Source organism: Cucurbita maxima, unplaced genomic scaffold (assembly GCF_002738345.1).
Source record: "Cucurbita maxima cultivar Rimu unplaced genomic scaffold, Cmax_1.0 Cma_Scf00004, whole genome shotgun sequence".
NCBI classification, from domain to species: Eukaryota; Viridiplantae; Streptophyta; class Magnoliopsida; order Cucurbitales; family Cucurbitaceae; genus Cucurbita; species Cucurbita maxima.
In genome coordinates this window covers 531,498-557,359 of record NW_019272020.1, presented here as the reverse complement: position 1 = coordinate 557,359, position 25,862 = coordinate 531,498, and the positions used below count along the sequence as shown (strand labels likewise).

The following is a 25,862-nucleotide window of genomic DNA, read 5'->3' as shown; positions in this document are numbered from 1 at the left end:
GTTTTCAATAAATAAGTAGTCACAATCATGAACAAACTTTATATTTTATAATGAAATAAGTAATATTTTAGTAAAATGTTATTGGTCTATTTTAATAAAATGTTATAATGAAATCAATGGGTTGATTAAGTAACTAACCATGTTCAAAAGGAAATTAAAAACAAAGTAATAATGGGACAAATATAAAACTAGTGTTGGTATCTTTTATCCATATTTGTTATTATACCACAAAAACATGACTCGTTAGAATTCTATAAATATTTGGATGACTCAGAACAATTTCGACCACTAAACTTAAATTAAATTTTATTGAATTTTTCAATTAATAGGTAGAGAGAAAAACGAACTCTCTTTAACGAATTTGTTTTAAAATTTTGAGGGAAAGCTCGAAAGATAAAACTTCAAGTGTATAATATCTATTAATAGTATGATTAGACTTTTACATATGATATCAGAGTCAAACACGAGGGTAGTGTGCCAGTGAGGACACTGGCGTCTAAGGAGGGGGTGGATTGTGAAATCTCATGTTGATCGGAGAAGAAAACGAAACATTATCTACAAAGGTGTAAAAATATCTCCTGGAGGAAGCCCATAAAACTTACAAAGGACACACTTTGATCTCCCTAACATATAACACAAGCCTTGAGCTTCATGTAACCCTATGTCAAGTCACCCTCCTTTATCTCTTACTTTCGTACTTTGTTAGTTAACCCACGTAGCCACACCACAGAGCTAGGCCTGATGATCACACTCAACACATTGATGATCGACTCACACAATCTAGCATTCAACGAGTCTCGTCGTCAAACTCTTACCCGTTACTGTAACTCATCTAGAACGTTGACACTCACGCTCAACCGCGACTTTAACGTTCGTTAAGGATTGAATCCTCAGTAGCAACCCATCTGCAACGATATAATGTGGAGTTAAAAGAGAAAAAAAAAAAAAAAAATTACACGATCTTCAGTCCATTATACAAAGCGCGCCATTTCCAGTATGTATATGGCCCATCGGTTGCATGCGGCTGCAGCGGACCGTAAAAACGACAGAAATTAATAACCATCCGATCGAAGATATCGTCCAGATGTCAACGAAAGGTCAGAACATCCAACGGCCGAGATCTCACTCTCGCGGATAACTCACGAAGTGACGACTTTCGGGAACAATAGAACAATTAAGTACCCAAAAAATAGAAAGGGCGGGTATTGTAAACCCTCGTTGTGTCGTAACTCCAATCATCGCAACATCGGCGGCCTCTGTCCGTGGTGGTGCAGCTATTTCGTTTCTTCGCCGAGGTACTTTCTTCCGTTTGTTTTTTCTTTGTCATATTCATGGCGATTCTTTTAGCTCTGTGAATTAGTGTTTTCCTTTTCCCTCCAATTACCCTATAAACGCTAGTTTAGGAAACGTGTTGATGGTTTTCAAGATTAGTCGTGCTTTGACCAGTGTCTTTACCGCTACATGATCCATTGGACTATTTTGGTTTTGGTGGAAGCCCTAATTTTTTCTCTCTAAGGGGGGGGGGGGGGGGGGGGGGGGGGGCAGTGCTACGTTTCTTGACTGGTTACTAGGATCGAATATGACAATTACATTTTATTGGTTTTCATGTAATAAAAACAAGAAAACTTGATTGAGTTTATTTTCAGCAGATTGTTCATTTGTTGTTGTTTTTTTTTTTGCGGCTGCAGGTAATTGAATTTCTATAATGGTGAGTGGGAAGCGATCTTATGGTCAGAGGGACAACAATGGAGACAATAAGAGCCACAAGAGACGGATTACCGACCAAGATGATTGGGTTAGTGATGAACTGGTCGTTTACCGAATACTGTGCCCTGATGAGGTCATTGGAAGTGTTATTGGTAAGAGTGGGAAAGTGATAAACTCAATAAGACAAGAAACAAGGGCAAAGATTAAGGTGGTTGATCCATTTCCTGGTGCCAAGGACCGTGTTATAACAATATTCTGCTTTGTCAAGGATAGGGAGGATGTGGACATTGATGATGAGTTCAATGACAGACAAACATTATGTGCAGCCCAGGATGCTCTTCTTAAAATTCATGCTGCTATTTCCAATGCGCTGGCTTCTGCTGGAGATTTAGACAGGAATCTGAGGGATAAGGAACAATGCCAAGTTCTCATCCCTTCGAGCCAATCTGCTAATGTCATTGGTAAAGCAGGATCAACTATTAAAAAGCTTAGAAGCAAGACAAGGACTAGTATAAGAATCATCCCCAAGGATGCCTCTGATCCAATTCACTCATGTGCAATGGAATTTGACAATTTCGTCATGGTTTGTTTATTTGGCTCTCTTTCCAATTTTTATTTAATATCGCTGTTGATATTATGTAACTCCAATGTGATATATCCATTCGTATTTTTCATGTGAACTAATTAATCATCACTTTTGATATTGTCGTGTAGCATCTTTTATGTTCATCATGCTTCAAACATTGAATCCTGAATGGACGTTTCTGTTCCAATAATTTTGTGGTGCTGTTTGCTGACCTACAATACCATTGTTTTTTCTTTTAATTAGATAGCTGGTGACCCTGATGGAGTAAGACGGGCACTATTTGCAATATCTTCAATTATGTATAAGTTTCCTCCTAGAGAAGAGATTCCTCTTGATACAAATGTAAATGAAGCCCCTCCTAGTATAATTATCCCGTCAGATGTTCCTCTGTATTCAACAGGAGGACTATATCCAAGTGCAGATCCCATTCTTCCTCCCAGATCTATTCCACCGATGCTTGGTGCCCAACATGTCCAGGATCTTCATGATTACCCTGATACTGGGAATGCATGGCCTCTCTATTCATCTGCTCTTCCTATGGTTTCTAGTATTAGCAGTCATCCTCCATCGGAGGAATTGGTGGTTAGATTATTATGCCCCCTTGATAACATTGGCCGTGTCATTGGTAAGGGTGGGGGTACCATTAAAAGCATAAGGCAAGCTAGCGGCGCTTGTGTGGAAGTTGATGATTCCAAGCGTGATTGTGATGAATGCTTAATCACTATCTCGTCATTTGAGGTACTATCACTTCTTTCATAAGAGAAAAAAAGAGCTCTATTCATCCAATGTCTTTGATTGCATGTTGGTCTTCTATATACCATTTTGAAGGTGGGCTTATTTGCAGAATTTGGAATAAAATCAAAACATGAATATGCACAATTCTACATTGGTTGCAAAATTTGAAAAGTGTCTTGATAATTTTATTGCAAAACGAATATGGAAGAATGGGAACTGACATTCTACATATCAAACGTAGTAGAATTCCAGAATACATTTCTATTCAAGAAATAAGAAGATTTGACCTTCTCTCACTTTGTACCGTACCCTTTGTCTTATCTGAAATATTGGCATCACAAGTCGTCAATCAATTTGTAACATGATATTCAACTTGCTTACTATGTGTGGAGCATTAGCTTGCTGTTTGGTTCTTTTATTTGCATTCTCATTCATGTTGGAACCGATTATTTATTTTAAATAATACATCGACGATCTTGATTTTTCATGTCTTTTTTCAGTATTTGGATGATCTGAAATCAATGGCCGTTGAAACCGTGTTATTGCTGCAAGAGAAGATTAATGATGATGAAGGTGGAATGGTGATCATGCGACTACTTGTTCCATCTAAAGTTATTGGTTGTATTATTGGAAAAAGTGGTTCAATCATCAATGAGATTCGGAAGTCATCTAGAGCTGATATCCGTATTTCTAAGGGTGACAAAATTAAGTGTGCTGCTGCCAATGATGAACTTGTTGAGGTTTGCTTTATGAATGTTAATTAGTCCTGAATGCTTTATGCAGTTTTTCCTTGCACTTTTTATTTTTGAATGTATTTTTGCAGGTAACCGGTAATGTTGGCAGTGTGAGAGATGCATTGGTCCAGATCGTGTTAAGGCTTCGTGATGATGCTTTGAAAGAGAGGGATGTTGGTCATAACCTTGCTGTCGGTACTGATTCCATGTATTCATCTGGTTCCAGTTTTTCGATGCCATCTGTATTGCCTTCTGTTTCTCCTGGTGCTCCACCAATGGGCTATGATCAGAGGGCTGAAAGTGGAAGCGGTTTAGGCGCTCTCTCTTCAAGTAGCATATATGGATATGGATCACTGTCGGTAGGTGTCATAAGCCGAACTTTTATTGATTGCAGCACATCAGTACCTTTCTTTTTGCAAACAGTAATAGAATCGTTACTCAAGTCTTTTTTGAAAAACACAAATGCTTAGTACCAATTAGATGATGAGGTCAACATTTGTCAAAATGCAATGATTGAGGGAGATGCACAGCTTCAACTTCGATATGGGTATCTGTGTTTTTATCTTTTTGGGAGAGAGCAAGATCATTTATTATCATTATCTGTGGTGTATATCTTTCTGGTGATATTGAAGGGATTTATCTGTTCCACTTTCTGATCTTTTCTGGCACATTAAAACCTTTTTGTACTTGTATCAGATGGGAGACAATGGCTATGGATCCATGCCCTCATATTCATCCAAGTTGTATGGAGGGTCAGTGTCCACCTTATTTTATTTAAAATTGCGACATGTTTTTGTTTAATTTATTTAGTTTATGTATCAAATTGTAAGCAACATGTTTACAGTTATTGTTTTTATGTGTAGGCTGCCTCCTCCATCTTCTCTTGAGATGTTGATCCCAGCAAATGCCGCTGGTAAGGTTATTGGAAAAGGAGGGGCTAATATCGCCAACATTAGGAAGGTTGGTTTATTTGCTGTCTTCATTTTACAATTATTGATATTCTTTCAATTTTTCTACGACTATTTTTGTGTGAAGATGCTAGGTATATTCAAGGAATGATTTCTTTTTTTTTTTCTTTTTTTAATTACATATTTCTTACTTCGGTCAATTGGAAAACAGTTCTAATGTCATTCCAAGTATATGTACATGTATGATGAAAAAGTGAAAGAATTCCCTGTTCTCCAATCTCCCACTTGGATAGTATTTATTTTCTTTTTTTCATTTTTAGGTTTTAGATTTTCTTACAGAGGATGTGGAACTTTTTTCTCTGTTGTTCTGAAGACTCTGCTTTCTAAGAAGCAGAGATGTGCCGTTGCATGATAGGCTTTGTGATGCATCAGGTGTTAAAATTTTAGGTTATCAGATGAATTAAGTTGAGTAAAGCTATTAGAACAGAAAGATGTTGGTTGTTAGAAACCTTACATCATTACATTAGTATGCTTGAAAGATTGGAATGTGTAAAAATATACCCAATGTGCTTCAATAATAACTAAATTTGAATTTTCTGTTGTTTTAATGTCTTAATGTTAGAAAATAGCCTTTTCTCTTCTCCATGACACACATCACGTTTGTTCTCGCATATTTCTTAGACTTTTAGAATGTTTGGAAAAGCTTTTGGGATTAGTGAAACACTTTTACCACCAACTCCTTTGTCTAGGTAGTTTAAATTGGTCTAAAAACTTCTAAGATATTGAAAAATTAACCCTTGCAATGCTTATTCTTTTGTTATGTGGCATTTTTGAGTAGTGAGTGTATAACATTCTTGTTCATTGTTCAGATATCAGGAGCGCTGATAGAGATTTCAGACTCTAAGTCATCTCGAGGTGATCGTATTGCTCTTATATCTGGTACATCTGAACAGAAGCGCACAGCTGAAAACTTGATTCAGGCATTTATAATGGCTACATGAGAAGGAAGATGACCTTATGTTTGAAGGTTACTAGATGTAAATCTTCCATTTTAGTTCATCCTCCGTAGATCTCCCTAGGTTCAGTTCTGGAGAGGGTACCTCCTCTCGCATTCAAGTTCTTGAGTTTTTTTCCCCATTAAATGCTTGTCAGGATGAAATGGGAGGACCTACAGCTGATTCATATCTAGGGTTCCTAGAGCTTTTGTTTCTTAATCTATTCTTCTGTGGATTCTTAGAACGTATAGGATCTTTCCTTTCGTACTTGTATGTCTGGCCTTATCTTTTATCAGTTGGGATTTCATCTCATTTCCAATGCTGTCGTACTCACATTATATGATGATTATGCCAGATGGGTTCCAGTATGGTCGTTATTCTCAATCTTATAACTGTGTGCGATATTTTTCTGTCCATTCTATCTCCTACTCAGTTTCTTGGTGGAAGAAGTTCTCAAGCATTGATCATTATTCTCAATGCAGTTGGTATTGCTCTTGCCTATTATAGATCTTTATAACTATGACAAGTCACCTCAATAGAAGAGATTATTTCCAGAACCAACTGAAGTTTTCATCAAAGAAGTTTCTATTATGATTCCTTGTTCTGTACTTCATGACACGGTTCCTACCATCTCGGTAGGTAGGTGCTAAATAGCATCATAAACTCTGTTTTCTTACCTCTGTTTGATATTTTTCCTTCCCTCATGCCCTTTATTTAATAGCCAACTGTGAAAATTCCATAATATATGCTCTGCAGAACTGGGCCTGAAATTCATTGGACATGAGAAGGTTCACTCCCTGAATACTGATTCCCTAATAATATGCTGATTCCATTTTCTTGTGAGAATTATTTTTAGAGCATTCTCATTGGGAGGAGCAAGGGGGTTTGGTGCTCTTCACTTCTGGAGGGAAGTTTAGCCCAATGTCTTAGGTTGATGTGAAAGAGAGATTAGTTCTATCTTTCTACAGTAATTCCACATTTACCTGAAAACAAGTGCCTGTACAGTATGGAACATTTTTCAAAAATTGTTTTAAAATGTTTTTCCGTAATGTTCTCAAAGTTTTAATTTGGTAGGATCTCGTCTTTGTTTCTTTCAATTTTTATCTCTCAAGAACATGATAAAAGTTATTATATTTTTTACACTTTTTATTTGAAACAAAAATATATTCCAAACAGGAAAACAACTACCTAACAAATTTTTAACCGCATACAAGCACATTTATACCTGATTTTTTTACTTTTCAAAACACAACTTTTATCCGCTAACTTTTTCCTTGTTTCCAATTCCTTTTGTAATCACTCTTTTACTGTAGTAGTCAATCGTAGAGCTTTCACGTGCAACTCAATCCTTTTCTTATGTTCTCTTTTGGTCTACTTCATTATTTTAATGACATTGTTTTATTTCCTAGCCAATAAAATTACTAATTTCAAAGAGGAATTACTGAAGAATGAGCGGTTAGGCTTACTCCATTAGGGTATGTAAGAGATACAGTAAAATGTTTCCATGCCCTAGATCATCTTGTGTAGATTCTTTGATGCCTTCTAAGAAATTTTCCTTGTGGGAATGTTTATGCAAAGAAATTATATGAATGCATGAGAGTAAACCTAACCAATCGAAGTTTGAAGTTTCTTCCTCTTTTATCGTAGTTGATGGCACAATAACTTCTCTCCTGAATTGATTATATCAAATTATCTCATTTGTGATTTTCTAATATGTGCCAAACCATCTTCCATGTTGACAATTTCAGTTTGCACTCTAGAGCCAAAAAGTTGGCCCTATCTTGATATTAACTTCCATCTTACCCTCCCCACTCCGCTACCATATTTTGATTGAGCCTTAGGAAGATCTGCGGTATTTAGTTTCTAGTGAACTGTGACGTTATGGTGATGGGATTTTCCACCCTCCTGTATCTAGTTCCTGGTGCAAGATCTGCTGCCTTTGTACATTGCTGAAGATTGATAATCACTATGATCACTAGGCTGTTTTCAGAAAGCATTGATGGTGTAATTATTGCATATGTTTTCCTCCATGTTAAAATTAGGATGTCTGATATTTTGCCCTGGACTTAGGAAAATGCAGCGCATTAAAACCTATAGTTGCTTGTGCTATACTGGACTTTGATGTCTTAGCACTTCATTCTATTCTCTTCCCTGGCCAATCCTACATAAATAGTAACTTCAGCAGTGGGAACTCTCGGCCACAGTGCATAAATACTGATCTCATTTATGATCTGCTGCCCTCTGATGTATAGTGACAGCTTTCTTTTACTAGTTAACTGGAGGCCTCACAAGTATAGTTGCCCTCTGTTATGTCTATCCTTTAGCTTTCTATTGTGGTGAATGAAACCCCTTTGCATTGCATCGTGACTTACTGCGGCCTATGTTAGCTGGTGCAACTGCTGGAATGCTTTTTTTGGCGTTTCATCAACAAACCTCTAGTTATGTGGCTACTCCCTGCCCTTTATTATTATTATGTGGTTAGAATCCTATTATGCCCTTTTTCGAAGTCTGAATATGAAGGGGATAGAAAGGTATGTCAAATAGGATGACATTGGATGAAAATGTGATTGTTGTTAGGAGGGAGAGATTTAGAAAAATGTGTAGCAAAATGTAGTCATGGATTAATCTATGGATGTGGATCATGTTGTTGGATCCCTTGTGAATGATCTTAGCTCATAATGTTTTTTGTTTAAATTATGAAGTACATGTAGCATTATTTTGTTTAGATTGAAATTGCCCACTTGCATTTGATTGAAGGATAAAGGCAGAGGAATAATCATCTCTGAATCCGTTCTTTTGTATTTAGAGGAAATTCTTTAAATTTGTGAGAAATCACTGAGGAGCAAAAGCTAGACACTCTCTTGTTGGTTTAACATGTCAGGGTAGAGGAATCTGAATCTCTAACATTTTGGTTTATAATATCTTTTGAACACGCATATATGTCTTGAGTTATTTATCTTCAGGGTTGGTAGGTGCTTACCACTAAGTTGTAGGATGAATGATGTAGAGTCTAGCCAGAAAAGGGTAGGTCAACTACAATGCTTGAAATTGTTGGATCATGTTCTTCTTGCTTTACTGCTGATTATTAGTTATTTAAACTATTCTTTGAGAGTGAAAAGAGTCCTTTTCAGAAACAAATGTTGCTACAATTTACAGTTTTAGCTTTCGAAGAACAGGAAAATTGTGCCTGAGATAAATTAGTGGGGTTATTCATATATATATTTCAACAGCTCATGGCCTCTTATGAATTTGATTCTTCTTACCCTATGTTCTTAAGATGTTTCAAATCTCATCTTGTAGTTTAGAAGAAAGTGAGGCATTATGGTTAGCATTTTTCTTTTCTTCGTAGTAATGGAGTAAAGTTTAGGAACTTTAGAAAATTTGTCCATATTTGCTTTTTTGCCTTTTTTTCCCCCATAAAGTATTTGCTTAAATGTTCATCTATTTCTTGATTTTGAGGTAAGATGGGTAAGTTGCAGAATTTTTTAGAAGCATCTCATTGTTATTCAATATCTTATAGTTTAATTGATAATTAAATTGCTAATTAATTTTGTACGTAGGAAAATTAATTAGTTAATTTTGTGGTTAATGGTTTGAACAATAATTGTATGCTTATATGGTTGTCTATCCATGGTCGAGGAATTTAAGGCCAGCCCCCAAATCATTTATTGCCTTTAAATTTTATATTTCTTTATTTAATTAGTTTCAATAACAAAAAGTCCATTTTTCTTATTTTATGATCTAATATTCAGATTAACATTGTGTTTAGTCTTCTTTTTTTTTTTTTTTAATGATAGATGGGGTACGTGAAGAAAAAATTATAGTTTTATTGTAACTTGAAAACAAATCCACACTATTATTCATAAAATAATAAATCAGTCAAATGATGTGGTCGGGTGTTTATTTATTTATTTCTGCTAGAAACAACTTTATATTATTTTCCATCATCTTGTTCCCACATGTTTCCTTTTATTATAATATGAAGGTAATATAATAATAATGATAATAAGATATATTGGTTTGGATGGGTAATTTTGAGTGATTTGTTGTAGTCTTAACTGATTCATAATTGCAAGCATTTATTGGTAAATTAGTTAAATTAGTTGAAGATTTTATTAGACTTCTTAATTAGTTGAAATTAGTAAAAATATGTTATTCTTTTTTGTTTGTTTAATTTTATAGTTTGTTGAATTGTGAAATGAGGAATATGTTTTATTTTTAATAATATTAAAAAAGTTAACAAAATCGTGGATCGATCTCATCCCACCATTTTCTATCTCTCTCCTCTGACATATAAAATTAGGGTTTCATCAATTTCTCTCTGTTGCCAAAACTCCGGTCATATTCTTGCCGTCCGTTTCAGAAACTGACTCGTCTCTTTGTTTCGGAGCTTTTCATTTTTCAGTTTCCTTTATTCTGATCTGAGCTATATCGGTTGTTCACTCTGAGCCATGTCCTGTTCTTATCTATGCCTCGATCCGACCTCCAGAATTTGTTCCTCACAGGACGGCGTTTTTGGCCAGAGCTACAGCCATTGTACCTACCCTAGTGATCACTTTGATCGTCTTCCCGACTTTCTGCTTCTGCTGATTTTCAATAAGATTGGTGACGTTAAGGCTCTTGGACGTTGTTGTGCAGTGTCACGAAGATTCCAATCTATCGTGTCTCAGGTTGATAACGTTATTGTACGAGTTGACTGTGTGATATCCGATGATGATTTCTCCTCCGCCTCTTCGTCGTCTGATAAGTCTCGGAGTGGCTTTTCTAATCTTTTCCGTATGGTTCTTGGAGGCATTGTCAAGCCGCTTCAAGCTCTAGGTCAGTTCTTCGGTCCGAAACGGGTGACATCCTCTGGGTTGGGTTCCGCTTCGTCTTCTTTGTTGACCTCTTCGCTTTCGGTTGGGAGGGAAAAAGATGGGGAGAGTGGTCAAAATGGTGTGACTCATCACTCGCCCACCCAAGTTCTTAAGAATTTTAACGAAATTCGATTCCTTCGAATCGAGCTTCCTAGCGGCGAATTGGGTGTTGACGACGGCATTTTGTTGAAATGGCGAGCTGATTTCGGATCAACTTTGGATAATTGTGTGATCCTGGGTGCTGCATCGGTGGTTCACGCTGGGTCTTTTAGTAAGAACATGCAAGAAAATGGAACTGATGGGTTCTGCTCTGGAAATGGGGCAGCAGCTGATGACAGCGGGAGCATACCCGAATCGTTTTATACTAATGGAGGGCTAAAATTGAGAGTTGTTTGGACGATTAGCTCACTAATTGCAGCTTCGGCGAGGCATTATTTACTGCAGCCGATAATTGCAGAGCATAAGACTCTGGACAATTTAGTTCTGACCGACGCAGATCGACAGGGCATGTTGTGTATGAACAAGGATCAGCTTGAAGAGTTGAGAGTAAAGCCCTTATCGGCTTCAACTGCCTCTAAGAGAACGCTTGTTCCAGCCCTGAATATGAGGCTTTGGTATGCCCCTCACTTGGAATTGCCTGGTGGGATTATGCTGAAGGGGGCAACTCTTGTTGCGATACGTCCAAGCGAGCAGTCGATGACAAAGAAAGAGGTGTCTGATGGGTCATGGCTTTCAAAGGCTTTTGAGGAACCTTATGCAACCGCTGCAAAGATGCTGGTGAAAAGGAGAACTTACTGTCTTGAGATGAATTCTTTCTGAAACTTCAACTGGATTTGAGGTAAACCTCTTTCCAAATTAATAAAAATATAGTTATTAATTCACTAAGTTTGTTAAAGAACCTGGCCAATCAATCACTACTGTTCGTGTTGAACATAATTATTACGATTCTCTGATATTGAAAATCGTGCTGGTAAGCTTCGATTTTTTTCTTTAAAAAACTATATTGCAATATGTTGGGAGACATGTTCTCATAATCTGGACGTTGACTTGGGTAAGTTGTTAGTTATAGATGCGATTTTACAACATGAGGTTGCTGTATATAATCCAATCGAAGTATGAAGTCGTTTCCCCATGATTCTTATTTTCTATTTGTACATGTTGTCCATGCCCCTCGTCTTTAATCGAAGTATGAAGTCGTTTCCCCATGATTTTTAGTACAGGGTAGTATCACCATTCTTCTTCAATGTAAGGAGTTAGTTAGTTCAAAATAGCTTGTCTTGCAATTTCTACATTCTGCTTTCATTTCATTCACTTGTTTACCATTTTAAATTCTTGTGCCCAATCAGCAAAAGAGTGGAATCCAGATAATGGGAAGATTGATAGTGAGGGGAGTACATCTGGTTTCATGCATCACCAAATTGGCAAGTCTGAGGAAGCCTAATCAAACGGCAGCAGGCTCAGCTATCCAAGGTTGATTTTGGATTTTGAAGAATGGGCGACTTCTGCTTGAACAAGTGAGATAATTGAAACTCTTCTCTACTTAGCCTTTGGTCGATAATACTATTTGCAAAAGTGCAAAATACAAATAGAGATGATGATGTAAAAGCCCTTGTTGTAGTGTTTTGTTTCTTATATGTGAATATATGATGTAGTTCATTCTATCAAGCAATTGCATCCTTATGAATTGATTGCAGCCCTTAATGTCATAGACACATTGCATTGCAGCCCTTAATGTCATAGACACATTGCATTGCAGGTTCTCTCCTTGCACTGTTAATCCGTTTAGTAGTTGATGAATTGGTAGAAATGCTCGTATCGTAAACCTTAGAGCTTAGAGCTTTGGTGAGCTTTGCAAAAGATGTTATCCATTATAATGTAACAGTACATGCACTATCAAATTATCGGTTTAGTTTCATAATCTTAATGACTTAATGACATTGGAAGGAACAAACACTTTCTGGGTCGAGATGGACTTCGTCTGAAACACGAATTTCTTCTTTTTAAGCCAATGTCCTATCAGATTTTGAACCACAAACGAGAAGGGTTCAATAAAAGAGAGAGATTTGTCAAATAACTACCAAAAATCATGGACACTCATTCAGGATTAGTTGAACCATTAAAGTTTGAAAGCTTAGATGAATGTAGTACCGACCAGTTGCAACTTTTAGATGCAAAATTATGGACAGCGAACAAGAGAGGACTTTGGGATGCACAGGTTTAAAAGAGGGGGCGCTGTAGAGTGCTTATCCATTGCGGGTTTGGGAATGATTTATTGCAGAGTGAGAGTGAGAGTAAGTTGAATCTTTTGTACATTATTTATGGGTTTTGAAGGGGAGATTTGGGTGGGCCCGGAGACGCTAATCTCTCCTATTTTGATAGCCAGATATATTGTTAGGTGGAGCATTGTGTGGGCAAACATGCGAAACCATTTAGTTTGATAGCAATTACCTGCTTCTTCCCATGCTGCTCTGCTTCTTAACTGTTGATCCATGATGCTTACTGTTTTTCAAACCCTGTGCCTGCAAGCAAAAGACAGAGGAATGTTTTGGCCATTTCCTTCAGCCACACATGGTTAGTGTTCATTGAACATTAAACCCAGACGTGAACGTTGGTAAAGACTCTAAACAAGGCCAAAAATAGATTAAGTTCTATAACAGGAGAGTTCATCTGTAAAATACAGAAGTCCATAAAAATGTGTATTAACCACTTTTCATTTAATTGTTTGTAGCTGAAGTGTTTATTTATTTATTTATTTATTAAATATCAAAGCCAAGCAACTCAACTATGGTTTCAATCTCGGGACATTCTATAGCTATTCCACTTCAGATTTTTGGTGTTTCAATACTAAACTTATAAATATTCCAATGGTTTATAAAAAATTGAGTCAAATTTTGAAAACTAAAGATCGTAACTTAGTTTTTGTTTTTGGAATTTGACTAAAAATTTAAATGTTTTATTAAGAAATGTGAAAACTATAATAATGAAATTAGGGGAAAAAAAAAGCAGAAATTTTAAAAATAGAAAATTAAAAACAAAATCCAACTTATCTTCCAGAAAAGCACACATATTAATCAAGAATACGAAAGGGAAAACGTTTTTTTTACGATGGGATTTTTATTCCAACAAGAAGGCAATACAAAACAGATCCACAAATGAAGGGGAAAATTATACGGGAAAAACTGCTAATGCTCAAAACACTGCACACAACAGCTATCGAAGCAAGGCTATCAAAAGATTTAAACACCACATGTGAAACAATAGGGGAAATTACAATCAAAACTTGGAAAAAGAATTCTCCAGACAGCAAATACTTTGTGCTTTAAATTCAGACCTCTCCTGTGCAGCAACCAAATAACAGAACCAACAGAGTTGAACAGTACCTGCCTCAGCTTCTACTCACTCTTCCTTCTTGCGCTTTCATATTCCTATGATTCAAACATTATTTTCATTATGCCTTTTGGTTTCTTTTCTTCTTGGTAAGTAGAAAATAGGAAAGCTTGTAACATGCAATCAGAAACAAGACACGGGGAAGGTCCACAAGTTAAAAGAGATCTAGCAGCTTTCTAAGTAACCACTTCAAGTCGTGTCTAAAATGCTATATTGGAGATTATATTCAATTCTTCTAAATAGATCCAACCTCAGGATATATATACAAGTAACCGCTTCAAGGAAAAGTGTCTAATCAACCAATTCTAATTTATTATTATATCGGTCCAGTTTATTGAAATGGAGCACTCCTCAAATCAATGAACTCAATTCTTCAATTGCAGCATAAGGAAAAGTATATCTGTCCTGATATCCCACCTTAATAGTCGTTCTAAGTGGCTATTCGACGTTAGTGACTAGCATGAATCAAGTTGAAGAAGTTAGGTAAATGTTATGTAGTTTCTTCATGACACAAATTGTGCTAATTCCACAGCACATTTTAAGCTTGACACGATATGATCAAGCTCGACTGACAACAATTGCCAAGGATTACAAAACTCCATTGATGACTCACTCCGAATCCCTTTTCATTATTATGTTGGGGCATGTTACAGTCCACCATTTCTACCTGCGAAAGTTAAGGATTGTGTCGTCTGTCAAATTACCTGCTCATCTAAAGCTTCTTCCTCACTCACAGAGTTGAAGTAGCTTTGACGTTGGAGTGAATCCAACTACCCAACACCTCATTCTTTCTTTTCAGGTTTCAGATAATTGACCATGTTTCAAAGAACCAAGCTATTAAACACAGGGTCAGGGTCAGGGCCAAGGTCGAGGTTTAATTTTTAATAGGAAGGAGCCGAGAAATTCTTTAACATCAATAATTTATACAATTTGGTTATGGTTCCAATATATTATGCTGCTTTAATCTTTTGTTCCATATCAAACGAGAAGATTAAGAAACTATAGATTTTCTCATATGTTTAGCATTACTCTGACCTGTTCTATAATTCGAGTATTACATATATTTCTTCTCTCCTATGATTTTTCCTTTTGGACGGACATGATCTTTCATAATTATTCTGGAATAAAAAGACTTGTTCGTATAGAATATTAATTAGAACTTCAGTAATTTTATAATATCAACCCCCATGAACTTCAGTAACTTCAGTATAGAATATCAACCCCCATGATTACTGATGAGCAAACTTGGTTAGAATATTATTTCTTAATGTAACAAAAGTACCCAAAAAAAAGTTTCTAGGCATCCCATCTCCCCAACAGTCCATCTTGAGCTTGCTTAAGTTTTTAGGTACCGTCTCTTTCTCCCATTTGAACGTGCTTAGCTTAAATTTAAGAAATAGTACAAATAAACAATATATCTAAACCTAAACCTTAGACAAATACCTTCGATCGTCGAAGGGACTAATCTCTAAATGCTGTTGAAATGTCCTTACAACAGGTTTGCTTGAACTTCCCCAAACACTCACAAAAGGTTCATTAAAGATGTAAGCATGACCATTTAGAAAGTAAGATGGCATGCAAGCTATTTCTAGATAATCTGTCTTTTCTGAACAGCTGCACGTATAATATTACTCCAAAAATTGATAATAACATAACCTAGCAGCATGGAGTTTCTTTATGAAAAAGAAAAAAGAAAAATAGGCTCCATGATCTATAATGCACTAAAGAAAAATCAAATTAATTGGTATGTATGATGCAACAACAAATTTATTATTTAATTAACAGGAGTCCCAAATTTAAACTATATTCAAACGAGGAAACTTGACACAATTCATTTAATTAAAAGTAGAAAAAAAGAAGAGTTCAATTGAACTAGAATATTGGTGAATTTAACATAGTTTAGTCCAAATAACAATAACATGGCATTCTCCAATGAGGTTGAAATTCTTACCTTATTAACATTGCAATACTCAAATAAGAAAAAAGACTAAATGTTATTAGTACAACCAAACAGTTACACCAAGTATTAGATAAATTTACTCTAAAAAAAGGTAAATACACTGTTAGAGTGTATTTAAAATTAGTGAAAAGAACCACACACTCAGACATAAAGAACATTTCAATATACTAACATTAGGAAAAAAAAATATGTTGAGGAGACGATAACTATCAAGTTATGCATCAAACGTCTTTGGTTCATCACAATAAAGGTGCAACTTTTATTTTTATTGACCAAATATAACACTTCTATTTTTTTTTATATATAATTATTTTTCTAATAGCAGTGTCTTCAAAATTTGAGTTATGATACAAAGAAATATCTCATCAACTGTGATGATCACAAATTGACTTCGACTAATATGGAGTAAAATAATTAAAAATAGAGGTTTATAAGTTTTTGTCATTTGCTGTTCTCTATAGAAAGCAGTCATTTCTAAATCCATGTGTGTATGGAGCTTCTAGGGTATTAAGTCAGGTTGTCGTAATTCTCAAATTCAAATCCGAAGACAAAAGGAAAGAGCATTTGTTTCCCAAAGTCAAGACCTAATCTAACCATTCGAGAAGAGGCGCTAACATTAGCTGAGCCCGAGGTGTCAGCATTGCCAATTAACGGCCGTTTGTAGAAAGCGAAATCCGCTCCATTATTTAAGTGCGGTATTTCCACAAACTGAGTTACACATGGCACAGCTAATAGAAAGCCTAGCCCTTCTCGTTGCTAATGAGAAGAGAGGAGAGAAGCAACTTAGGTCACAGCCAACCGGACCCACTTCACAGCAATCGAAAAATTATTGGGTTTATTTTTTTATTTTTTATTTTTGAAATAATAACCAAACCTTGGCCCAATGCTCTACTTTTTTTGAAGTCTACGAAGAAATCAAGCAGCTAATGCAATTAACAATAACCCAAACGAAAAAGAAAAGGAAAAGAGAACCGTACGAAACAAAAAAAGAGTATTGTTAAGTTTTGAAGCTTACCAGGAAGAAGATAGGCTGAGAGGAATATGCTGTACAAAGAGTTCATTTCTTTTCTTTTCCTTTCTGTTCCGACTGCCGGCTTCCGCCTCCATAGCAGAGTTGCAAACGACCGTCAAATGCAGGCGAAAACTGATAATGATGATGATTTTCCATTTGTGGAGCAGCCGAAGAAGTCGCCGCTCCGAAGAGGAAGGGTAAATTGGATCCGTCAACAGGAGAAAACCTCTGGATATGAGGCAAAAGTGATGAATTGGACTGAAGGGTCCCCCTATAATAACCCGGAAGGTTGGAAGCAATGGTGAAGTTGAGGTTGTAGTCGCTGCCACCCGCCGGTTGAGTTGTGGCCACGGGAATTATATTGCCATCGTGAACAAATGAGAAATGGTGAAGCTGCTCCGCATTATTGTCACTAGCTGAGACGCTGCTAAATAATGGAGTGATTGACATGGTTTGTGGCAACGGAGTTCCCAAATTCATTTGTTCGGAAAATCCCGAAGAGTGGTGAGTTCTAGAAGTGGACGACTCAAGAATTCCCGAGCTGAAGTAATCCATAGCAACGGTCGATGACTGCCACTGCCTTTCTACAGCCATGCCGGCGTCCCGATGAGCTGAAACCGTCGCAGAACCGCCAGAGAGTAGCTCGGTGAAAGATGAATTTGGGGCCATGGAGGTGAGATTATGATCGGCGATGCGAGAAGAGTCCTGTTCTTTTTCCTTTTCCTTTTGTGCTCTCTCCTTCGCCCTTTCGCGAGCTTTGAGGCGGTTCACGCGAACCTCAGATCGCGAGAGAGACAAACCTGAACCCTTACTGGTTTCGGAGTTACTACTGCAAGCAGATTTGGACAAGGAAACATGTAATTGGCTCTGATTCTGCTCGACTGGGTCTAACGACCCGGGTTGATCAGTGACACTAATCTTTTCACCACTCAGCTGTTTTGGAGTTTCCGGAAAAGAGGCATTCAGCGAAGGCAACTCTGCTATTGCATCCGCGGCCGCTTTGATCAGCCACTCGATAGCCTTGCTTGGTTGATCAAAACCCAACCGATCTTGAAGATCGTAGAACTGAATCGCCGTCGCTACCGATAACCGAACCCTTCGATCTCTAAGTCCCTTTGAAGTCCACACCTTGCTATGCCTGTCCTTCCCACCCGAAGCTCGAGAAACCCTAATAATCCGGGAGTGGTGCCATCCACGAAGCCGATTACCATCATCATCATCTCCTCCTACACCTCCACTGCCCACTAACGTGGTGCTACCACCAACCCTTTTTGATTCTTTTTCTTCTTCATCCTCCGGTTGAATGTTCTCAATCCCTTTTAATCCTATCTTATTGGAGTCGCTACTTCTGCTAGTTGCTAACCTTGGGAACTTTCGCGGTTGTTCTTGTATATTATCCACCACCTCCATAACACTTTCATTCCTCAACTACTCAAACAAAGATCCGTGAATGAAGACCCCTTTGACTCTTGGCAGATGCTTTTTATCCCACCTCTACAGAGANAGAGAAAGAGGGAGGGAAAGGGAGAGAGAGGGAGAGAGGAGGGTATAGGTCGTCTAGAGAGAGAAATAAGTAGGGCAAATGTTGAAATACGGCAGGGGCGGTGGTTGTATTCTGCACATATTGATGATGATAATTCAGAGAGTACCTCTTTACTTTGTGCTGTCTGTGTAGTAATTAAAAGGCCTTCTTTTACCCTTTGATATATCACAATCTTTAGTCAGCAGAGCAGGCAGCCCTTCCGTTCAAAGCTCCCAAAAGTTTCCGAAATTGTGTGCTCTCCAGAGGCAAAAACCGCTGGTTATCTCAAACCTCTCAGCTTCGCTTCCTCCAGCCTGCAAGCCTCATCTTAAAACCTACAAAGACAGAGAAGATGAGCTTAAAAGCGTTTTTTAAAGAAGATGAGCTTTTACAAATGTGTAAAATATCCATTTTAAAGAGAACCTCCAACTTCGACCTTTTCACACCGTCTAATATGGCTTAATCTCACCTCCTTTTTTCGTGTTTCTCTTTCGGTTTCAGAGCTTGGAAAACATTTTTGAAAGGAGAAAGTAGAGAAATAGAGCAAGAACTCACGGATCTGTACTAACAAGACACCCCTTGCGTAGTATTTAAAGCTTCATCTCTGGTCCTAAAAATGGCAGACAAAATACATTAACACGACAACTCTGGGAAATATTTTTTATTAAAAAAAATCAAAAGAAACCAACAAATTCATGTTTCCAAATTATCCACACTTGCACGAACAAGAAACTATTAAATTTATTAAACTGGAGGACAAGGTTGGGTCCGGAGAACGGATTACGCATACATCAATAATTCAGATGACAGGTGTTTATCTCTGAGAGGCAAATCGCTAAACCTAGAATTTACATAACCTGGACAAATTTTTTTTGTTTAATTTCTTCAAATTACTCAACTACATTCACAAATCTTTGCAGATCTGCATTCTCTTGAACCGAAATTAAACACTGAAAGTAGAAATCATCTTCTTCATGCACAAAATTTTAGTTGAATAGAAAAACGAGAGACTAAAAACAAATTTCAACTATTCCATCGAAAATTCAAACAAAGAATACAGTCACAAAACTGAAATTAAACCGTACGAATTTCCGAGCCTATATTAGACTCACACTCATCTAGCTAGGTTATCGTTCTCTAAACAACATATATACCTCGATTACAAGAAAGAGAAGAGCCCGCAAGCAGCTCAATCTCTCAAGCACTGACATGTAATTTTCTTCTCCTCGAACTGCAAGTAGCACAAAAGTTTCAAATCACATCACGTATTGATACCAATAGATAAAAAGCTGAAATCACATTAAATCTTGATAGCAATAGACAAAATTTCAAAATCACATCACGTCTTGGTACCAATAGATAAAAAGCTAAAATCAATAACCTCCAAGCTAAAATCACATCACGTCTTGATAGCAATAGACAAAATTTCAAATAAAAAATTGTGTGAATATACGATGAGAATAGAGAATATACGATGCCTGCGCTTCAAATCCTTGTGAAACAAAACGATCGAGTCTACAGTCCGGGAAGATAGTTGGAGCCGAACGGCGGGAAAATTGAGAGAGAAAAAGAAAGAGTTGAGAAATGAAAGCGAAGAACTGAAGAAAAGAAGAAGACAGTGAATAAGTGAAGGAGATATTTATTTATTTTATTTTATTTTTTATTTTTTTGGTCACCGGACTTATCGGGAAAACTCCGACACTCCGCCGTTCCCTGCATTAAATATGCCCCCCTTTCTTCTGGTTTTCTTTCCCCTAAAAACATTCAATAACATTAACCAATAATAAAGCAAATAAACCTTAGCTTAATATCAATTTAAATTAAATATTCATTCTACCTAAAAAAAAAAAAATTAATAATAATGTTATCAACCTAATAAATCTTCATATATTTGTAATATTTAAAAAGAATAAAAATGAATGAAGACCATAGTAAATATCATAAATTTAAATTTTCACGCCTCTATTTGTTGGACTATCTTTTAGTTGTGGAGTCGTCGGTTTGCATGGACGTTCCTAGTTTTAGTGTTAGAGAACTACTTTCCTTGGTATGGTAGCTCACGCCACCGATAGGTTTGTTGTGGTTAGTTTGTGACGCAGCCTAAATGAGGAGTATAGTCGTGTGGTTCTTGATTAGGTACTTTATGACTATTTTGACCACGTGTTAGGCATAATTTGTCTCATTTTGACCGACTATTTTTCTATGTCTCGTATGAAGATAGTAACGAGATGGAAAGAGTATAAAATTGAATATAGTTACACGAGAATGGACATTCTAATTATAGAGAAAAGAAGCGACACAAAAACTATATATTATACACCTAATAAATTTATTATACCTAGATTGAGATGAATTGAAGGGCATTATTAGGCTTTAAATCAATGTAGTGGTGGTATCGTAATTATGAGTGAAATGGAGGGCTGGTTGAGAAGAGCTAAAAAGGGAGCACTAAACTCCATGCTGTGCGTGGAGGAAAAAGATTCGTGTTTGTGTTATTTTTATTTTTAAAAAATGACTTCGTAATAGAGGAATTAGATATATAATTAGTTAATTAGGATGATTAATTAATTTAATTAAAAGTACTGGGAATGGGGATATTCCACATTTCATGTGGATATAGACTCCTGTCCGTACGACAAACGACATGTCTCGTTGCTTCCCTTATTTGCTGCATTGTACATAATTATTGTTATATAAAAAAAAAAACAATATATTTTTCTCCTTCCTGCCCAATTTTCCACTAAAAATTAATATTAAAAATTATGTTAGTATTTTATGAAATATATTATTTATTCAACATATTTTTTAAATAAAATTTTGGATAAAAACTTAAAAATATATATTTTTTTAAACAATAATAAATAGAGAAAAATTACATCTCTAATCTAATCAAACATGTTGAATTGTTTTTAAAAGTAATATTAAATCGTGTAATTTTTAATATTCACTTTAAAATATTAAATTTGGATCAATTTTGCATTTTATTGTTTATAAAAATACTTATGTACTTTAAAAATTACAATATTACCTTTAGTAATTTTTATTTCAGTATTGGAATATTTAAAATAACAAAATAGTTTTGGAAAGTAGAGTAATATTATAATTAATTTTAGAAAGGTGAGAAAAGGTTATAAAATTAAGGGTAAATTAACCTGAATCGTTTGTAATAATGATTAATAACAAATTAATTTTTAATAACAAAAATGTGAGCGCGTGTTCACAGAAACCAAAACCGAATCACTTGCCGGCTAAACACTAAAAAGAAGCAATATTAATTTTTTTCTTCTATTTTTATAATAAACCCATTCTTTTTATTTAATTTTTTTATATTTTTGAAAATATATGAATTTAATTACACTCTCACTTCATAAGCTACCATTATTATAATATTAAATGGCATAACTCTCAAATTTATTTTATTTAATTATTTTATTGATTCATAACAATATTGAATTTCATAGTCGATGATATAATTAGTTGAACTATGGGAGTCGAGGGGCAAAAGTGGAAGGGAGATTGGTTTGATGTAGAGGCAGAAGACAGTGTTAATGTTGGTGGGGGCAATAAGATAGCACGCTCGAGGCAGGGGCACGTGTCACTGTCGAAAACGTGTAAGCTCGTTTCTCAATGCCAATATAATACCCACACCCACGTGTCACGGTCACATGACCCTGCTACGCTGGCATCTCCACGTGTCACGGTCACCCCGACCTTACCCTTGCATCAAATGTGGGCCGTGAGCATAGAAATGATGTATCTGGGCTGTAGCGGGTATGTTTCAGGCCCAGTCTAAACCCTAACCGCAGCTGCAGGGTTCTTGTTGCCATCGTTCGTCTTGGTTTGTTTCGCGCTCTGCTGGTTTCGTAACTTGGATTTTGGCGTCAAAAGTTCAGATATGGCTGCTGCTCTTGCTTCAAAATGTTCCCGAGGTATGTGATTTTCTGAAATAGTGGATACTGGAACTTCTTTTGCTCTTTGATTCGGAGATGTTACTGCTATAAGATTTATAACCTATTCTTTTAGAATTTTTCTGCCTCGAACCTTGATTTGAGCTGATTCAGCTTAGGAAATGCTGGTTTTTCTGTTTCTTTCTGACTGATAGCAAAACAATTCTAATTTCGTGTTGCTCATCTTATATATTTGCTCCTGTTTTAATGTTACTGATCATATAGCACCGTGGAGTTGAAGTGGCATTTATACATTGGTTCTTTATGCATTTTGTTAAGAAACTAATTTGAATACTTCTTAAACTAGTTTGAGTGTTTTTTTTTTTTTATTACTTACTGATCTTTCCAACTTGATAGTTTGTGCACAGGTTGATGTAAAATTTATCTTAGCTTTGATATTTCGATATTTTACTTGTCTTATTTTGGTTTGTATTTCTAGTTGTTGTGAAACTCATTTTGGCATATTGTTTCGTGCTCAATGATTCTGGAAAATTAAACTAGTCGGCCGTTCATTGTTGGGTGGACTCGGAAAAAATTTGTCTGGTTCATTGACCGCATCGAATGAGACAGTATGCAGCAGTTTCATCTCGCAGGTCTGGTTCTCTGAAATTTTAATCTACTCATCTGAATTTCAACCCTAAAATGATAGTTGAAGGAAAAAAAAAAAAAAAAGAATAGTAGATTCATATGCATGAACACGGAGGGTAAGGAAACAGAGGATTACAAAGTTACATGCATCTAACACTATTTATACAAAGATTACTATGCAAGGGATAGTATGGCTAAAATAGGTATTTAGAAACACAGCATTCTTGCAGAACATCTAGAGAAGTTGATTATGAGGCTAGTATGGATAATTTGGGTATAGTTCAAGATCTAGCTGTTTGCAAATAATTTCCTGGATTGAAGCGATAGAAACTCAGTGTTCATAAACTGAATTTGTGCTTTGCTTCTTAATTCGATGGTTTTTATTTTCTGCACATCGACATATAATCATTAATATCTTGAAGTCCTACTGAAATGAAGGAAGTGCTGATATATAGTTTTAAGAGGAATAAAATAGTTTGAAAAGATACATTGAAATTTCAAAGTCATTGCAAGTAGCATAAAATGCTGATGAAAATCGATACACTACTATCAACATTTGATCCTACCTTGTGTATTGTTATCTTTTGCAGCAACAAAGAACTTTCATACAGATGAGAACTGTGCTAAAAGTAGTGGACAATTCAGGGGCAAAAAAGGTGATGTGCATACAAGCGTTGAAGGGAAAGAAAGGAGCACGACTAGGAGACACTATAGTCGCATCAGTGAAGGAAGCCCATCCTAATGGAAAAGTAAAGAAAGGAAAGGTTGTATATGGTGTAGTTGTGCGAGCGGCAATGCAAAAAGGTCGTTGTGATGGGAGTGAGGTCAAGTTTGATGATAATGCTGTTGTACTTGTGGATAAGCAAGGTCAACCTATTGGAACTAGAGTGTTTGGCCCAGTCCCTCACGAACTGAGGAAGAAAAAGCACGTAAAGATCCTTACTTTGGCCGAGCACATTGCCTGAAACCAATTAATCAGATTGGAGCCGAGGCTCGTAACTTCTTGACAATGCGCCCAAATGTGTACCCCATTGGGATTTATTGGAAGAAAGGAAAGGAGTATGCAAAAAACATATGATAAATTGTGTTTGGCAAATAATAACAGGAAAGCTGTTGCAGTTGCTACTGGCGTTGCTGTTTCTCAGGTTCTTCCCAACATTCTTCCTCACATCATTAAATGAAAGTTATAGATCGTTCTGTGTTCCAGTTAGGCAGTTACCATTTATATTTTGTTTGAATTTTGACAAACTATGATGTGATAGGTTAGTTTTCGAACCTGGTTCTTCCAATACTCAAATGCCATGCTGAAAACTTTAAAGTTAGTTTGAAGGCGTCTTTTGTGGATGTGTTTGTCTATCTATAATTTAAGTCAAAAGTCATTTGTAGCTCAAACCCATCATACAGCCGGAATTTGGCCTTGAATGGCAAGAGTAATATCACCTTAGCTTGAAGCTTATATTTAACTTTTTAAAGCGTGCAATATGGAGATTAGAATTGACGGTGACATTACTTTTAAGTATGATGTGCATAGTTTACTTGACCTTCAAAAGTGTTCGTCGGTTTCCCGTTTTGTATTTGCAGCATATAATTTGACTGATAGGTAGCTTGGAGTTCATGTGAACTGATATAAATTTCTAGCATTGGTCGATTCCTAGAATCAATGGGATGAAATTATTTGGTCGTATTTTTTCTCCTGTACTTGTTTGATTGGATCAATTTTAAATCTAGACTTAAGGTTAAGATTATTACATCATTCACAATGAACTCGCAATCTTGCAATGTTTCAACCAGTCGAAAAGGGTTAGTTTGAGAAATGATTGTTTTTTTTTCAAAATTTTAAGAAATTGTTAGAAATGATGACAACAAATTCATATACGAGTTTATTAATGACTACAAGTTTATTATCCGCCAGTTTTAATCATATGGGGGTTAAGTTTAAAACTAATATATATATATATATTAAATTATATAATTAGATATATCTCGTATTTCCGATCTTTGATTGAATTTGTGACATTTTATTAGTAGAAAAAGGGTTATTATAAAAGTTGAATTCGGAATCAAAAACTTCTTGGTATTGTGAATCTCATATTTGCCCTCCCCCTGGCTACTATAAATCCACAATCGAATCTTCACATCAGTGGCAATAACGTAAAACAAAACAACAGACTGAATCTTCAGTTGTGATTAGATTGTGCACAAAATTCTCTGTTTTTGGCCGCAACTTAATGAACACCATAAACTCTCAACGCCATGAATGGCCGGAATTGGCCGAGTCAATGTCCTAATTCCAAGGGACCTTTCCCCTCTAAAACCATAAACCAATCAGATCATAACCCACAATTCCGACACAATAAAAAACAAAATCAAATTCCCAGATCTCCAAATCCCCTTGAATGGCCACAATCCCATTTCGACCATGAATCTAACAACACCAACAGCAACAATGGACGACCCCCATAAGCTTCAGAACCTACCCTCTTTCAAACTCTCCCGCTACTCCTCTACCGTCCGAGACTCCGACGCCGGTGATGACCTCCGCTACACCAGCTTGAAGGACATTCTTCTGAACTCCCCGTCCTACAGCGGCGTTAATGAGTTCAACGAGTTCAATTTGTCGAACATTACGATCCGAAACGAGCTCGTGAAAAGGGCCGCGTCGGCGTACCTTCAATCGGCGGCGATCTTGGTCGGCCGAAATGAGAGCTGTTTCGTGGGATTCTGGGAGAGGCTTAGGATCAAACTCGCCGCCCTCCGCTCCCGTTGGTGTGATTGCTTTCCCCGCTTTTTTGGTTTCTTTAGGTTCGCCTTTTAGACTAAGTCTAGACCTCCGCTTTTCAATTCATCTCTTTATTCAGTTTTGGGAATTGGGTTCTTTTTTCCTTCCTTCCATTGGAAAGGAGAAAAAAAAAAAAAAAAAAAAAA

At 36.4% G+C, this 25,862-nt stretch overlaps 5 protein-coding genes across 13 annotated transcripts; 4 read left to right on the top strand and 1 right to left on the bottom strand.

Annotated features, from left to right (window-relative positions):
- The first annotated feature begins 1,150 nt into the window (after positions 1-1,150).
- On the top strand, positions 1,151-8,328 carry LOC111478672 (KH domain-containing protein At4g18375-like). 2 transcript variants are annotated; one of them, XM_023123062.1, is made up of 8 exons: positions 1,151-1,295; positions 1,689-2,290; positions 2,537-3,031; positions 3,529-3,768; positions 3,852-4,121; positions 4,459-4,515; positions 4,624-4,722; positions 5,540-8,328. In XM_023123062.1, the coding sequence occupies exons 2-8, from the start codon at positions 1,706-1,708 to the stop codon at positions 5,669-5,671; spliced, it is 1,878 nt and encodes a 625-aa protein (XP_022978830.1). In that variant the 5' UTR covers positions 1,151-1,295; positions 1,689-1,705; the 3' UTR covers positions 5,672-8,328. The 2 variants fall into 2 exon arrangements, with proteins under 2 accessions (XP_022978830.1, XP_022978831.1); XM_023123063.1 differs by having other exon boundaries at positions 1,162-1,298; positions 1,691-2,290; positions 4,459-4,514; positions 4,626-4,722.
- Positions 8,329-9,880: 1,552 nt separating this feature from the next.
- LOC111478675 (F-box protein At5g46170-like) lies at positions 9,881-12,214 on the top strand. 2 transcript variants are annotated; one of them, XM_023123073.1, is made up of 2 exons: positions 9,881-11,359; positions 11,871-12,214. In XM_023123073.1, exon 1 carries the CDS (start codon positions 10,117-10,119, stop codon positions 11,338-11,340), a length of 1,224 nt encoding a protein of 407 aa, XP_022978841.1. In that variant the 5' UTR covers positions 9,881-10,116; the 3' UTR covers positions 11,341-11,359; positions 11,871-12,214. The 2 variants fall into 2 exon arrangements, with proteins under 2 accessions (XP_022978841.1, XP_022978840.1); XM_023123072.1 differs by having other exon boundaries at positions 9,889-11,359; positions 11,868-12,214.
- Positions 12,215-13,599: 1,385 nt separating this feature from the next.
- Positions 13,600-20,017, bottom strand: LOC111478673 (transcription factor TCP2-like). Of its 7 annotated transcripts, XM_023123069.1 has the most exons (6): positions 19,876-20,017; positions 19,557-19,633; positions 18,839-19,012; positions 18,578-18,737; positions 16,884-18,495; positions 13,600-13,946 (listed from the first exon to the last, which is right to left on the bottom strand). In XM_023123069.1, the coding sequence occupies exon 5, from the start codon at positions 18,288-18,290 to the stop codon at positions 16,926-16,928; it is 1,365 nt and encodes a 454-aa protein (XP_022978837.1). In that variant the 5' UTR covers positions 18,291-18,495; positions 18,578-18,737; positions 18,839-19,012; positions 19,557-19,633; positions 19,876-20,017; the 3' UTR covers positions 13,600-13,946; positions 16,884-16,925. The 7 variants fall into 7 exon arrangements, with proteins under 7 accessions (XP_022978837.1, XP_022978833.1, XP_022978832.1 ...); XM_023123065.1 differs by having other exon boundaries at positions 16,884-18,737; positions 18,826-19,012; XM_023123064.1 differs by having other exon boundaries at positions 16,884-18,737; positions 18,872-19,012.
- A 2,160-nt stretch (positions 20,018-22,177) lies between these two features.
- On the top strand, positions 22,178-24,281 carry LOC111478713 (50S ribosomal protein HLP, mitochondrial-like). The gene is made up of 3 exons (XM_023123130.1): positions 22,178-22,331; positions 22,851-22,942; positions 23,528-24,281. Exons 1-3 carry the CDS (start codon positions 22,298-22,300, stop codon positions 23,900-23,902), a joined length of 501 nt encoding a protein of 166 aa, XP_022978898.1. The 5' UTR covers positions 22,178-22,297; the 3' UTR covers positions 23,903-24,281.
- Positions 24,282-24,998: 717 nt separating this feature from the next.
- Positions 24,999-25,779, top strand: LOC111478115. The gene has a single exon (XM_023122221.1). It carries the CDS (start codon positions 25,357-25,359, stop codon positions 25,750-25,752), a length of 396 nt encoding a protein of 131 aa, XP_022977989.1. The 5' UTR covers positions 24,999-25,356; the 3' UTR covers positions 25,753-25,779.
- Positions 25,780-25,862: the final 83 nt, after the last annotated feature.